Source organism: Seriola dumerili, unplaced genomic scaffold (genome assembly GCF_002260705.1).
Source record: "Seriola dumerili isolate Sdu_G_001 unplaced genomic scaffold, Sdu_1.0 BDQW01000121.1, whole genome shotgun sequence".
NCBI classification, from domain to species: domain Eukaryota; kingdom Metazoa; phylum Chordata; class Actinopteri; order Carangiformes; family Carangidae; genus Seriola; species Seriola dumerili.
Genome location: NW_019174376.1, coordinates 2,503,439 through 2,519,962, shown reverse-complemented (window position 1 = coordinate 2,519,962; position 16,524 = coordinate 2,503,439). Strand labels below are relative to the sequence as shown.

The 16,524-nt window shown below is 40.3% G+C and overlaps 1 protein-coding gene across 1 annotated transcript in view; it reads left to right on the top strand.

Moving 5' to 3' along the window:
- Positions 1-13,473: 13,473 nt before the first annotated feature.
- LOC111224007 (cytochrome c oxidase subunit NDUFA4-like) overlaps positions 13,474-16,524 on the top strand; it is a 9,257-nt gene continuing 6,206 nt past the window's right edge. The window contains exon 1 of the mRNA XM_022748353.1: positions 13,474-13,663. Within this exon, the coding sequence (XP_022604074.1) occupies positions 13,622-13,663 (42 nt within the window). The 5' untranslated portion in view covers positions 13,474-13,621. The remainder of the gene's footprint in view (positions 13,664-16,524) is intronic.

Genomic DNA, 16,524 nt, shown 5'->3' with positions numbered 1-16,524 from the left:
TTGACAGATCCATGTCTACAAAGCAATGATAAAAATCACTGTGCATATTTTGTGAAATAAGAAAATTGTACAGACTCTGGATAATACTTAAACAGAAAAAACTTATTTGATTAAGGCCTTCAATACAGAGCTGTCGTGATGGTGTATTATAAGTTTCATAAGCGGTTAGGTCATCACACGCTGACCAGAATTCATTATTCCAAGCTCTGTTTTATCACAGCATGTCTGGTGCCATCTGGTTGATGGGTCAGCCAGCACAGCGAGCAAGCCTCAGCTGCTGCTGTGTCCCTGAAAATCTGCAGTGTATTGAATGGTAGCTGCCTTGAACAAGACCTGATCTCTTCTCTCTCTCTGTGTGTGTCAGTGTGTGTGTGTTTCTTGGCCTGGTAAATAATTCAACCAGGAGAGGTGTGAACTAAGAGAAAACTAGGAGTGCATGGTGGTCTGTGCCAGATATCAACCCCGGTTTTTCAGGAATAGGAGCTTTGGCAGCACTGTGATACAAACAGATCCCCCTCTCCCTCTCACTCACACACACAAACACACATATGTGCACACACACACACACACACAGATCCACATATACATAGAGGAAGAAGGAGAAGCCTGGGCCTCATTAGCCATGATGAGGACAGGGAGCTGCCATCGCCTCTCCATCCCCTGCATGTCCCCCATGGCTAGGAACAAATTGGTGACAGCGCTCCTAGCCGCTCTGTCGGGCTACCTGCGATGCACTGGGCTCTGTCAGGCTCCCCTCCTTCCACACTGCTGTGCATATGCGTATTAGAGTGCGAGTGCGAGTGCGAGTGTGAGTGTGTGTGTGTGTGTGTGTGTGTGCGTGCGGAGAAAGGTAGACACACATGAGACAAAGAAGAGAGAGGGCAGAGCAGCTCCTTGGTTACGTTCTCCGTCACCTTTTGCTCGGCCCAGAACTGAGCCACGATGCGTGTGAACACTTAATCTGCTTGGCCTTGGAGTTTGATGACCCCCCTCCCCACCCTGTGGTGGGTTCAAGGGGGTTCAAATCCCTGCCTCAGCTCCTGACTTGTGCCCGCTTCACCTTTTATTAAAGTCAGATACACAGTCGGCGTCACCACTGTCGGAACGGCACACAGAGTGAATCCATTATGAGTGTATATACAGACACGGGCTGCATTTCTGACACAAGACTTGGAAGGCATGTGTGTATAGTAGCTGCAAAGTGCTGATGCAAGCAGGGATATATATATATAAACATATGGCAACATCACATAACCTCTCTCTCTCACTCACACACACACACACACACACACACACACCCTACCTTCTCTTATTTAATTTCTTTATTCTTATTATTTCTTACCATTTCCTCTCCATTCTTTTCCACGCCTGCTCATTATCTCGCCTTATTACCTTTCTCCAACTGTCTCCCCATCTCCTGACCTGCTCAGTAAACTTGTTAACCCACCGGAGTGTCAGTGACTAGACGGAGAGGCACCTCTGCCGTCAACCTCGCAGCTTCAAAGGCACCCTGTGAATTTCTTTACACAAACGGCTGGCATGAAGTTTGAAGGTATACGCAAGCATACACAAACACACTTATTCTCTCTCTCCCTCTCTCTCCCTCTATCACCTGCTTCCTACCCATCATCATCTTCTTTGTTTTTTCTCTTTTTTTTGCTATAACCCCCTTTTCTTCATATTTTTTGGCCACTCTGCTCTTTTTCTCCCCCTCCACTCACTCTTCGCTGGAGTATCTTTTTCTTTAGCTCTCTTTTCCTCCCCCCTTCTCTCGTCTCCCTGTCTCTGAGTTAAGTTTAGCAGATGCACCTGATGGCAGCATCATCCTGGAGCACCTGTCAGCTGTCTGCCTTCATCACGGCTCCTCTCCTGCCACGGGGGCCACGGGGAAGTAAACCTGGAGACAGTCGCTACTATCAACAGCTGCATCTTATTATTTTAAACACCGGTGCCAGTCAATTTCCACCAGAGATGCGTGCATTTATTTATTTTATTTTTTTTGTGTGTGTGTGTGTGTGTGTGTGTGTGTGTGTGTGTGTGTGTGTGTGTGTGTGCGCGCGCGCTGCCGCCTCCTCCTCCTTCTCATTGCTCCTCAGGATTCAGACGCTCAGCTGTTAAATGTGAGCAATTATAACTGAGCAGAGAGGGAGACGGAGAGACAGAGAGTTTACCTAGCCTGTAACAGAGAAGAGGAGGAAGAGGAGGAGGCAGCAGCAGATATAAGTTGTCAAAGTGTTTTTGGCAGTTGTGGAATGTTTTTGACTCTCCCTTACTGTAACTTAGCTGAATGTCTGTCACTTGTCTAAAAGGGCAGCTGGGTTATTCGGTTTGCGCTTTCATGTTAATGCAACACTTCAAAATACTTGATGCAGTTTATCCCAACATGTGATGAGACTGATGATTCTTCATCCTTTCTCAGGCCTCACTGATGCCACAGCTTCCCTCTTCAAACAAGCTGTCTTCAGTGGATTTGCAATAATGTTTTTAAAAAGTAGAGACATACTGGGCATGAAATATTGATTTGGCTGAAGGGCTAATGCGATTTATTTCCACAAAAGATTTTCTAGTGAAGATTTACTCACACTAAACAGAAAACACATCCAGTATTAGATGCTAGCCTGAATGCAAAATGAAATACAACCAGATCTCTTACATCCGGTGATTTCATATGATTATGTTTCCATCCAGACCTGGTAGTGTACATTCCTAATGTCCTGCAGTAGCATCACATATAAAAGGTGCTAGTTATCATATATCTAATTTGTTTACTTGCATTATAAATGATTATCATCCAAATACCGCCTTGTTTTGCAACCCTGTGCCTTCTCCTTTATCTCCCTCTGTCTTCTTACATACTGTATATACACACACACACACACACACACACAACACATGACACTGAGATTTAGCAATAGGGATGCCAAGCCAGGCAATAGTGTTTCCAACTCGTTCCGCCACTAGACTCTCTTGATAACAACGAGGATGCGCTTAATAAGGATGAAGTATGTTGTATTGTTGGTGGAAAGCACCATCCTGTACTATTCCCCTCGTTTCCTCTCCACTCATCACTAGAGTACGAAAGCGAAACACACTAAAAACAGTGATTCTTATTGAGGAGAACTCAGATGTCTCTTTGTCAGGAAATGGCGTTAGTTTACATTGCGTTGTTTTTGGGATGTTTAAGTGTAATTTTACAACCTGGTGCTCTGTCGCAGCTGAGTAGACAAACAAACAAATTTTGAGATTCACTTCATTACCTGAGCCACTTATTTGGATGTCAAAACAACAATAATTTTTTTTTTATATATATATAGATGTTGTGCTTTGTGTGCACACAAATATGGCAAGTATGTTAGGTCAAATTTGAATTAGAAAGTAGCTCTGCATGATCCAATGGAAGTGCAACCAACTGCAGTACAGGGTCACCACCTCTGTACATCTCAGAAATTACATTGGTGAATAAAACATTATAATAATGGAGAGAAGCAAATGGCCAAAAATATTATTAAGTCCCAATTAAATGATCTTTTATATAGTTTCTTTCTTCTTTCTTTATGATCATATTTTCTTCTTCTTTAGATTATCCGCATCAGGTTTGTTTATAATGTCTCGCAGTGGAAACAATCTGTGAACTTCAGATTACAACACAAAAAAAGTTTATAATTGCCTCCAACTACTTAGACACTATAATGATGGTAAGCAATGTACCAATAAATACAATGACTTGCCGTAAAAGCAGCTACAATCCCAAATGGACATTTATGGTAGATCCCGGTATGGCATCTAAAACAATATTTCAAAATCAAAGGGCCCAGATGATCAGTCATAATCAGTATGTTGCACTCCGGGAGAGGAGTGAACCAAAAACAACAGCAAGTGCAGACACAGCGTTGTAAGCCATTACTGAGCTGCCATTACCGATCGAAGTCTGTTTGCCTCCACACACTTCATAATGAATGCATCTCATAAATCCTCCCTAAACGATTCCTCCTTAAATGATTCCCACAGCTCAGACTGTCTGCTCAGTGGAGGGCGCTCATGGATCAAACCATTAACAGGAAACCAGGCCGAGGTGACGAGTGGAGGGCAACAAGCTCAGGCCCCAGATCATCACCCCGCCCCAAACCACCACCCTTTACAAACCTAATAGAAAGCCAACAGACAGACAATTTCTTTCAATTAGCCCGAACTGGCCGGCCCAATAAATTTTAGTTTGTTCCTCAAGACGTAAGGTCCCTGTTGCATGTCCTGCTGAAAATGAAGACTAATGGGGTATTGTGGAGCTGCTGAGTGCTTGATTTCGTGCCACTGCCACTCGCCCGCTCTTCTTTTTACTCCCCCCGTCTCCACCCCACCTATTCCTCGCCTTTCCCTCCTTCCTTGAGCTAACTGGAATCAGTGCTGAATAGGCACAACACAAATGTTTAATACATTTATTCACTACTTGGATTCATTTTCTGTTTTAAGCATTATTCCTGAGTAGTTAGGCGGAGCTATTCATCACAGCTTGACAGCAGCCATGAGTGTAACCATCGTTCACCCTTGGTGTCAGCTGAAGTGATGGCCTGCAGAGTCAGACGCAGCCACTACTGAAATACCTCAAGTTTTTTATTATTAACATACAGCATGTTTTATGATGATTTCAGAGCTTTAATTTTGTTGTGGCTGTTTAAAATGCGCCAGTGAGTAGTTAAATATTTTTAAGACTCCTATTCCTCTGTGTCACTGCCAACGGGCTGTTGACTTTACCAGTGGTGGAAGAGGCAATTAGATTCTCTACTTAAGTAAAAGTAGCAATAGCACACTGTAAAAGCGCAAGTAAAAATCCTGCATTCAAAGTTTTACTTGAGTAAAAGTACAAGGAGAAAATAGAACCATTTTACTTTGAGTCTCCCTATTTATCATTCTCGCAGATATGAAGACATTTCAAGACTATATTAATGTACAGTATTTGTCAGCAATTAAAACACCATGCTATTACAGCTTTATTTTACTATATAGTCATTCATAATCTTTTTATATACTAGCTTCCTGTTATAGCTGCCCACACAAAGCTGCTTACAACCCCATTATCGTGCGTTATAAACAATTTAGTAAATGTTTATATACATAAAATAAATGTTAAATAGGGCGACTTACAGGACTTAATATTAAAAGTAACAATGCTCTTTATGCAGAAAGGCCTACAAGTGCTGTATTAATATTCATTATATTGTCACTTTTGATTCTCTCGTGCTTGTAGCATTTTACTGTTGTTGTAGGTGATGTTAATTTAAACTCCTATTATACAGTTTAAAACAAATATTTTTCAGAGGATCAAATGTTCTGTATATAGTAGAGATAAAACTACAATATTCCTATTGATAGTAAAATTAAAAGTACAAAGGATTGAGTACATTTATTTTGTTGCTTTCCACCTATGGACTTTACTGGGCAGTTTCAGTTGAAGCTATACGAGATAAACATAAAAAAAAAAAAAAAATACTACTGGACGCCACTTTTCCTTTCGAAAAAAATGGACATAACAGCAATGCCGATGACAACAATAAAAGTGAATTATTTGAGTTATATTTGCCATCAAATGCTGATGTATTGGAGATCCTCGGGCCACCTCTGGTTGATGAGGGAAGAAACAAAGTTGCTTTGTCATATGGAGATATATTAACTACATGTGAAAAGGGGGCAAGGAGACATTGATTTTACAATTCAGGACTCAATCAAAGAGAATTATGGATGGCAATACTACTGTGATTTGCCTGTGCTACTCGTTAAACTTAGTGCGTGTCCCCCCCTGGCAATGTAGGAATAAGATTTACAGCGGTAGGTTAAATACAGTTCAATACCACAGAGAGGTGAAGTCACATGACGGTTGATAAAGGAGGAGGAAGTCGGATACATCGCGGGACAGGGAAGGAAGAGGGAGGAGAGAGGAACTGAGAGGAAGAGGAAGTGAATCAAAAAGGGAGGAGAAGGAAAAACGAAAGGAAGGGTGCACACAAATAGAGTGGGAGAGAGAGAGAGAAAGTCTATTATTATAGCCTGAGCAGATAAACTATGCATCAAAGTGTAGCATTTATTGAAAAAACATTTTTATGTGTGCTTTGAGGGCATGAAAATGAGAGCCCTGTGTTCAAACACATCAATACAAGACTGCAGCAACCAATGTATTTTTTTTTCCTCCTTCTTCTTTTCCCCAAGATTCCCAATCAGATCTTGTGGCTCCCTGCAGGCTTTTATGCCAGCCACAAATGGTGCAACTGCCAGACTGACAAACACGCAATCACTCAGAGTGGAGGGAGGGGGGGGGGCAGCCTCTCTCGCTCAGCCTTCTATCACAAAGGCCCTTTTAATAAGCCCATGAAAAAGAGCAAGTAATCCTTTGATTTCATTAAATGCCCTCATCACACCTGGAGATAATTCCATTATGATTGTGGCAATAAAACGAGGTTTTCATCAAGACCCGCAGACAGAAGGAGGAAAAGCTATTATTCCTCTCATATTCAGATATGACGTTGCGTCTAATATTATGATATTAGGCCATTTGGCAGAATTTATGACACTCGAGTCAATCTATAATGCTGGTAGAGAGTTTCCCCACTGACAAAACCAGACAGTTTTAACGTGTTTCATGCTGAACCCGCAGAGGGATAATAATTTGTTAGAAATCACACAGGAATACAGAAACTGCAATATTAGTTGGCAGCTTAGACAGTATTTGTAGCAACAAACGCTGCTTTTTAAAAAAAAAAAAAAAAAATCAGAACAAAGTTCATTTCTTCTTCTTCACCTTCTTCACCTTCCACGTGTGTTTGTTCCCCCTTGTCTTAATACAAGCTAAATCAGGTGTTAAACACACGCTGGTGCTGAATTTGCAAACAAATACAGCACCTGTACAACTAAGTGTCAAACTCTCCTTTTAAAAAGTGTGAATTCACCTTTCTTCACACTCCCATTTATAGTAAAAGGACAGCTGACGTGTTTAAAATTAAAGCTGCATCAACTTGTTGCGGAAAAAGCTGAAAAACAAAAAAGTTGTTATCTACACATCCAGCAGGCACAGAGCAGCATTAGCATTCATTTGAAATCATATTTCTGGCCTCCTGAGAAATATAAGTTAATTAACAAGTTAATATTCATTCACTGATTTAAGAGTTGTTATTTCTCTATGTTGACTTACAACCTGTTCAGTGGCATTAATTGAATCCACCCATGTTTGCACCCAGCCCTCACTTTTGTGATCATTTTTTGTGGGACCAGGACGGTGATGTCCCCCCATTTCTAATCATGCCCTATACAAAGCTTTGTTTGCCTTGATTATTTTTCCCTCCAAATCAAAACACATCACACACCTCCTTCTCCAGTATAACGCGGCAAACATTTGGCCTTCATCATGGCTGGATTGGCAAAAACGTTGGTGAATAAAACAAGATGTGCTGGAGAAGATTTGTGCGACGTGTTTTATTTTTTACTGACTTGCACTGAAGCTCACAAAGTCTCCACTTCGTTTTGTGTGTGTTCTCAAAGGACGAAATTTGTTGTTTTCCAACCAAGAAAACAGGCGTCAGTGAGCTCTTGAGGTCTACAACCAGGCCAGTTTTGTGCAGGTAAAATAATGAGTTAAAAAATGCTTTAAAATAAAAAAAATAAAATAAAATAAAAAAAAAAAAGCACCATAGTCATTTGATAGTCATTTGATCCACTGTCAATATTGAGATTATTATCATTGATTTGTGCAGTTTTAAATAAATCTATCCAGCTCCAAGGCAGTGATGGGAAATGGGTTTAAACTGATGTTAATATAATGTTAATAGAATCTAAAGCTGGTCATTGTGATGAGACAATATTCAGGTATTCCAGGTTTATTTTTGCCTATAGGTTTGGATGAACACAAACCTGCAGTTCTAACCTACAAAACATAATAGAGAAAGAGACAAATAGAAAAAGAGCAAAGGAGGAGAGGGGGGAGAAAGAGAGTTTTATTACAAAGTGTACCCAAACAGAACTTCAGCTCTGCCACAATTCTGTCAGATGGCAGTGTGGAGGTACAGTATAGGGGTCTCTACAAAACTTATATTATTGTTACAAAAATTCCTGCACGGCAAAGAAAATGTGACAAAGGAGAAATGGTGAGGATACTGTGTGCTGTCTGGAGGAATTGGAAGCTATGTGTTTTTGGCATTCATGTCACAGCCCTTTTGAAAAATGCATCAAAGCAATTGCAGAACTCGTGGGACTGAGTTTGGGCACACAAAGTCGTGACCATCATCCAAACCTCACTGGTGGGGATGGAAGGGAGCTACTGCTCATAGTGGAGGGTTTGAAATACACTACTGTGCCACTTCATAATAAAAACAAGTGCCCTGCCAGACCGTGGTAACACTGATTCCTGTAATTTCTGTGGATGTGCCTGTTTAGATGTAAAGTGTCTGTGTGTGTGTGTGTGTGTGTGTGTGTGTGTGTGTGTGTGTGTGTGTGTGTCTGTGTGTCTGTGTGTCTGTGTGTGTGCTGTGCTACAGTGTACAGAAATAATTTGTCAGTGGCGGTGACTGGTATTTTTCATGCCTCTCGAAAAACTTGGAAACAGATTGTGTTGTTTTTCATGCTTACATTCACACATGGCTATTAGCTGAAAAGCCTTCTGCTTTAAGAACAACTCTCTCTTCCACCTTCTGCTCAGAGAAATCGCAAATAACGATGGCCACGGTCTAACTATGACTTTCTTACATGTGCGCTAACTGTTAGGAATTGAAATGAGATCACTCGCAGATGGATAATTCCCCACAGATGTCGTACTCTCCACACATCTTCTGCTTTGTGAATCTTGGCCAAGACTTCTCTAAAAAAGAAAAAAGAAGTTCATCTCTCTGTGTGGGTAAAGAAGCAAAGCTCACGTCATTACAGCTACAGCTCCTATTATTACTTCTATTCTGTTCCTACAGTACACGTGTGATGTTTTCTGGTTATTATAATTAAAGCCTGACTGATACTGCGTTTTTGATTTTTGCTCCCATAAATTAAAAAGAAAAAAAAAAAAAGAAAAAAAAAAAGTGTGGCATTTTTGCTTGAAAATGAAACTCAAACATATTTTTGGGATTTCTGCACTGTAATTTCTTCTTACATACCAGCTGTTCTGTAGGCCAATACTGATATATCTGTGATAAAATCAGCTGATAAAATCAAACATGCTGATTTATTAGGCAGGCTGTAATTATAATGAACTAGGTTCTGGCATGAAATCCATCACAACACATCACACTTCACTAGTGTGGCGGTCTATTAAAAGGCCCTTGTTCTCACATTCACTCTGTTCACTGTCTGCTCTAACTGTTGCTGTTTCTGACAAAGCCACAAGGTTCTCCAACTGTTTATATAAACCCTACACTCTTTGTTTTCAAGGTTAATCCACTGGAGGATTGCACAATGCTCCCTGCATGTTATTTATCACGTTGTCGTTCCATACGGTAATTTAAAGAAACTGCCATAAGGCGTTGTACAGCTCCCAATCCATCTCTACATCCATTGCCACATGTATATTCTATATCCAAATTGGTACGTATCTATCACGGTCTACGGAAGGTTATTGACTTCATTCTAAACCTGAATAAAACATGAAAAGATAAAACACTGTTCATTCCAATGAGAGAACAAGAAAGAACAAGTTTTGCATTTGGGAAATATGTTCACTTACAATTTCTTTGACATACACAATGCATACATATGATGTACGGTTTATAGAGCAGTATATGCCCCAGACTGACAGCTACAGATTTTTATCCTCTATTATTCTGTATGCACACATGTAGTCTATATGTAGATGTGTTTATCTAAAACACACAGGAGACTGATAAGTGCAAGATCTTCACAACTAAATGTTGTTAGTTGATACTGAAATTATTCGCAGCTTTGGCACATGAGGCACCTGATAGTATAACTGAAATAAAAAACACCTTACAGCGCATCATTTCTCTGGACACATTGTGTTCCTGTAGTGAGAGGAAAAGAAGAGAAATAATCCTTTGGCTTCCTTGTAAGAAGGTGCCACCGTACGACATGTAATATCCAAAATGTTAGGAACATTAAGTCTTTTCATGAGGTTAGATCAAGTAAAAAGTTGTTGTCACTTGTTGAGTACCAGTATCACAAAATATTTTTAAATAATGCAACTTAAAATCAGAAAGCTACCCCTAGTTTCATATATTCAGTATAAATTACATGCATTGGGGTAGGGGTGGGCCTGTCTCACCTTCTTATGGAGACTAGAATTTAATAGTGGCACCCCTGGTCCTGTGTCCAACATCTGGAAATAGAGGTCAAAATTCAAGATAAACACTGTCACAGTCAATCTCTGTACAATCATGAGCCACAATTGCAAAGAGAGAAATCAGTAACACAGCCATCTATTATTCGGAATCTATCCTGGTGGGATCACACACTGGGGTCACCACTTATTTGTACATGGGTGGAGACTGAGTTGGATAAGGCTCCTGTATTTCCTGGATGTATTAGACTGGTGTCACTGAGGGGACTCGCAACTACTGACCACTCTCTAAGGAATGGAAGAAAAACTTGTTTAAAATTTATAGGAGTCCTGAGTGTGTGTGTCAAAATGTGGTGGATTACTGGGACACAGGAGGTTGCACGACCTCACTATGAAGAGGGGTGTACTTATCCAAGCGTGTATATTTGCATTACATGTGTGGGAATATCTGTTTCGGAGAGAGAGAGAGAGAGAGAGAGAGAGAGAGAGAGAGAGAGAGAGAGAGAGAGAGAGAGAGAGAGAGAGAGAGAGAAAGACCAAAGACAGAAAACGAGAAAAATTTTAAATGTTTTAAACCTGCAATAACTGTCGTTTTGGCCACTTGGGGGCAGGGGAGACAAGCTGTGAACACAACACTGACATAGGTCACTGAATGATGGCAAATGTTTGCCTGCAGCGTTTACATGTCACCTTCTTGGGGTCGTTCCACACTTTGGATTTCCTGTCTGACATATGTAACAACTGTAACGGTCCAGTGTTCACTGTGTTTTGATATTCGAGGTAGTGTGTCCCATACGAGTTGCCGTATGGCTGCCATAAGGCAAGAGTTGTTGGCAGAGTGTTAGGGAAAAATAAAGAATTTGTTGTTGCTGTTCATCATACTTTGTCTCTATGTCCCGTTTATGACCAGTTAGGTGAACCCAAGATGCTAGATTACATTACTATCCATTAACCGCAGGGGACAGCTGTGTAAACAATGTCTGTCTGTGACTGACTTGATTTTTTTTTTTCTCCTGCGACCAACCAACCAATAAAAACTTGGTCAACTAAGACTTTTCTCATCAACAAACATTTGGTCGACTATTAGGGGGGGCAGCCCAGCCCTATTGTATTCAAAAGTGTATATGAGCATGTAGGAATGTAGTGGTGGTTAGTTTGGGGGCGGGGTCAGGGCTCGAGACAGGCCCGACCCACTGCATCCATTCTTACAAAGAAAATCTCATTAAAGCCACTCTTCCTCTTAGCTACAGCAACAGTGGGAAACAGATTTGGATATTGCACTCTTACCCCGTCTTTTCTTTTAAACACTCGGCCAACAATCTGTTAGGGGGAACAATGGAGGAGACTGATGAGGGAAGGGGAGCACATATTGACTTTTTCTCTCTCCTCTGTCGTCTTAATGCATCTCATTTCCCCCCCATCCTCTTTTGTTGAAAACCTTTCCTTCCCCATCAACCTTCATCAATCGCTCTATCCTTGCTGGGTGAAAAATTGCACCCATTACCCTTGTCATGTGGTACACAGAAATAGCATTCTTTCCACTGACAAATGTCAGGTAAAACAACTTACGGTGACTCACAAGACTGCAGGATGGAGGCACCACAGCATAAATCACTCCCAAATATTGGACAACTTTGATACAGTAAACACAAGTTGGGGAAATTGGTGCACATCCTAAATAATGCAGGCTGTGAAAGTGAGTCTTCGGACAGTTAAATGAGGTTTAGCCTAAAGTTACTACGGGGTCCTGTCTTGTAGTCTTTAATCTCCTAAACCCTTATACTGTAGGCAAAATTTGTTTTATTCCATACACGATCATTCAAGTTCATGTCTTATGACAGGTTTATGTAAACAGAAACAAGTTTAAGTTGTGATTTAACAAAGCCAATAGTCTACAGTAATAAAATCAGCTGTGAGGCTGTACTGCCGCTAACGTGCTAACATGCTCACAATGACAATGCTAACTTGCCAAAGGGATCGCCAAAGTTCTTACTAGTCATCCTGAGGGGGTCAAGGATGTCTGTAACAAAATTCATGCCAATCCTTCTGACTGCTGGTGAGAAAACACCATTTCAAAGTCATCAGGATACATCATCTTGGAACCATGAATGTCTGTACACAAATTCTGTCAAAGTACATAAGTTACATGTTAAAATATTTTGCTGGATAAGCGAAAACTTTGATGCTAAACGTGTTGATGAAAAGTCATTAGGATTCATCATCTGGACACCATGGATATCTGTACCAAATTTTATGGCAATACACACACAAAAGGTAAAAATGTCAACCTCATTGTAGGGCAGGAGGATAATTTAGAAGAGCACCAAAGTCAGTGGTATTCATCCTCTAGGGAGCTTGAATGTTAATGTACCAAATTCTTGAGCTATTTCAGTATGGACCGGACAGAAAGTGGAGGCCCAACAGATGTACGTTACCGTCCCTAGAGTCACGGCACCAGCATGGCTAAAAATCAAACCACTTTGCCTCATCCACTTAAGCATGATAAATGGTGAGAACACAACAGGTACTTTAAGTAAGGAATAGTGATGGCCTGTGCATTTTGCCTAGCAGAGCATTTTGATGTTAATTACATTAGGTTACAAAGTGTTGTTAAGGAACCTGAAAGGTCTGCAGGTGCTGCATCACTGACTAATCAATTGCCATTATCATGCCTGAGACAAAGGTCTCAACCCAAGGGACATGTTGGACGCTGCTATTACTTCTCTCCTCTTTACACTGAACAAGACACTCTGCAACATTTAATGGCCGCTGGGAGGTGTTTTAAAGTGATGGCTCTGCACAAAATGAGTGTCTCGTCATTTCAAAAACAAGAACACAACATGAAATATCCAACACAATGGCTGTGGTGTGGATGTGAGGTCTAAATATGAAGCCATTATAGGAGGAGCTGGCTCCTCTACTGCTGCTGCACCTCCAGTAGGAAATGTCTGAAAAATATCTGTGTCTTTTGTGCCAGTAAAAATCTGACTTTCAGTAGCTGCGGTTTTGTTGTTGTATAACAAAACATTTTGTCACACAGAGTACCCAATGAAACCTCAGTGGAAACTTACAGTGTCCTCAATGATGTGATTATAAGGATTAGCACTCTCTCTCCCTCTCTGCCCCCCCCTGACCATTTATCCAATGGGTGGGAGGGAGCGGGACAGAGCAGAAGGGGGGGGATTGGCAACAGGTTTTACCGCACTGGCCAACACACTGTACTTACAGCTAACAAACAGCTCTTTCTATTAATCTGCACAGAGACGTTCATTCACACAGAGTCATTCGTCAGAGTATAGCTGTCAGTTTGTTCATTTTTATATGGTTTAGGTTTTATTTGTTGTTTTTGGGAGAATACTAAAGATGATTAAGACTGCGATTCAACATGTGAAGAAACATCCAGGGGTAGGTTGCATCATATTCATGTATCAATTGAGCCTTGTGATTAGTTCTATGACTATTCAATATATAGTGATTTATGCATTAAGACCTAATAAACTGACTGTAATGTTAGATTGGTATATGCTACCATATATGTATATGTTGGTATATAACAGCCTTGGTTATGAATAGGTTTGCTGGGACATTTGCTATTAGTTTTGAATTCACTGAGTATGGTCTTACCTATGAAAAATATAAAAGTTAATAAAATAAAAGTTACATTTGAATAAGAACATGAATAAAACCTTTTTTCACTGATTTGCAGTTAAACATTGAGAAACACGGGGTGGAAAATACGCTGCAAGCAACGTGTGACTGTGCTATTGTTTACCAGATCATAAAAGTTGGCTTCTATCCAGCTCCTCAATAACATTTTACAAACAAAACTTATGTACAGCAATGAAAGTCACTGTAAAATATTGAACAAAATAAATATTAACACCAATATAATATCACAGCATGTGCCAGTTCCAATCACTAGTAGGGGACCTTTGAGCTTAGATTCTTTTGTTACATTGACATTAAAACTATTATAATTCCTATTCTGATCACTGACTTGTTTGAAATTTGAAACAAATACTGTGACTGCAGATTATTATTTTGCATCATTGGCATGTTAATTTGCTTTACTACTATCATAATAAAAGAAGAAAGGAGGAAAGACACAGAGGCTGTCTGTGCTAGTTTTTTTTCTGTTGCCTCAGAGCTTTGCTGTGGGTGACCCAAATTCAAGGATTGACGGGGTTGGCTTGGCAGTGCACCAGAAAAGTAATAAGGGCAGCAACAGTATCGAACTCTAGTGAGTATAAAACACTACCTATATCAGTCAGACTGAATAGTGAAAGGTGAAACACTCACTTGTGTGGCACGTTATGGAGATATCAGCACTGGGGAATGGACAGCTCCCTACACACAGGCCAGGCCTGTCTTGCTTATTTGCTGTGTGTGTGTGTGTGTGTGTGTGTGTGTGTGTGTGTGTGTGTATGTGTGTGTGTGTGTGTGTGAGTGAGTGAGTGAGAGAGAGTGATCAAACCTGACCTGTTTCCATCTGTTTTGTGTGTGCATGGCTATGAGCTGATCAGCCCACACTTTGTGCGCACTTGTGTGTGTGTACCTTTGCATGTTCATGTGTGTGTGAAAGAGAGTGAAAGAAAGAAAACTTGTTGAGCACTATGTATATGAAATTTTTTCCAAGGTTTACTTGAAGATATTATGAAATTCACAGTAAAGCTCCTTGGAGGAGAATTCAGCAAACATAAAACCCATGCTGGTTGAGGACACTGTACAGTACATAAATAGGCAACCCTGTCTCCCATAGAGGACATTTATACAAAAATATAAATATATTATATATTGTATAAATGTAATTTCTCACTAAAGTAAATATTCACAGATAATGTATCAGATTAAACACATATTTTTAAATACATGCATACATATAAAAAATATCCAATCTTTGCAGTACAATATTCATTTGTACAGCATTATTAAACTTTGTCATGGTTATGTTTAGGCACTCACAGCACTTGGGTAAGGTTAGAGAAAGATTGTGGTCTGGTTTAATGTTTCCTATGTGGACTGTTTCCATAATTTATGACAATAAGTTGATAAAATGCTTATGCAAAAAAGTAAAAGCAAGAAAAACCACACCAAAGAATTAGAGCTGAGATGATTAGTCGATTTATCAATTAGTCATTCAGCAAAAAATGAATCTTACTACCTTAATACTAGATTAATTGTTCTATAGTCAATAAATTGCAGAAATGCCAATTCCACCTTCTCAAATGTGACAGTATGCCTATTGTATTTTCACGGTTTCATATGATTCTGCTGATCTTTGTCTGGATTGCTGGTTGGACAAAAGGCAATTTGAAGATGTCACCTCTGCGTAATTAAATACACGTTTTCTGTTTTAAAAAAACAAAGCAATTATTCATTGATTCATTGAAAAAATAATCTGCAGATTATCATAGTAATCGTTAGTGGCAGGCCTATTCATAGTCTTTACAATACTGATCGTACATTCACTCAGCTGTTTGCTGTCAAACTGCATTTTGACAATTGGACATCTGATCAGTTGAGTCTGAAGCAGGGAGTCCGTGCTCCGAGTCAGAGTTGTTAGATAGTTGTGTGCCGAGCGTGAAGCAGAGGAGGGGAGATTTTCTTCATCTCTCTTCCGTAGCTTTAAAGTAGTGAATATCAAAGTTTTATCACCAGACATTCTCCTAATCAACAGCAAGCAAAGTGACAACATAATCAGACAGAAGACAGATGTCTAGATACAGCTGAGTAGAGACATCCTTCAGTTCAACCTGATCAAACTGTCATCTCTCTACAGCCTGAGTAGATCTGTGTGGGCTGAGAACATCTGTTCACCAGTGGTGTGACTCTATCTCTCCCTCTCTCATATACATAGAGTATCACATAGAGTAGACAGGAAATGTACTATATGGCAGTGCGGTGCTGATGAATAGGTGGAGCGCAGTGAGAGGATTGTCGTACCTAAGCTTTGGGTGTTTAAGATGACATATCATATTATCCCCCTGTCCCCCTTAATGTGCTTTTCTATTTTAATTCCTGTCATCATCACAGCTCAGAACATCAAATAAAAGCGTGTCTGCGTGTGTGCGCACATTCATGCCAGTGTGTTTGAGTACGCAGACCAGGTGTGCGTAAGCTCATTTCTGTGCATATTTGTGCGAGTATATGCATGTGTTTAAGTGTCTTGCTCTCATGGTGTGTGTGTGTGTGTGTGTGTGTGTGTGTGTGTGTGTGTGTGTGTGTGTGTGTGTGTGTGTGTGTGTGTGTGTGTGTGTGTGTGTGTG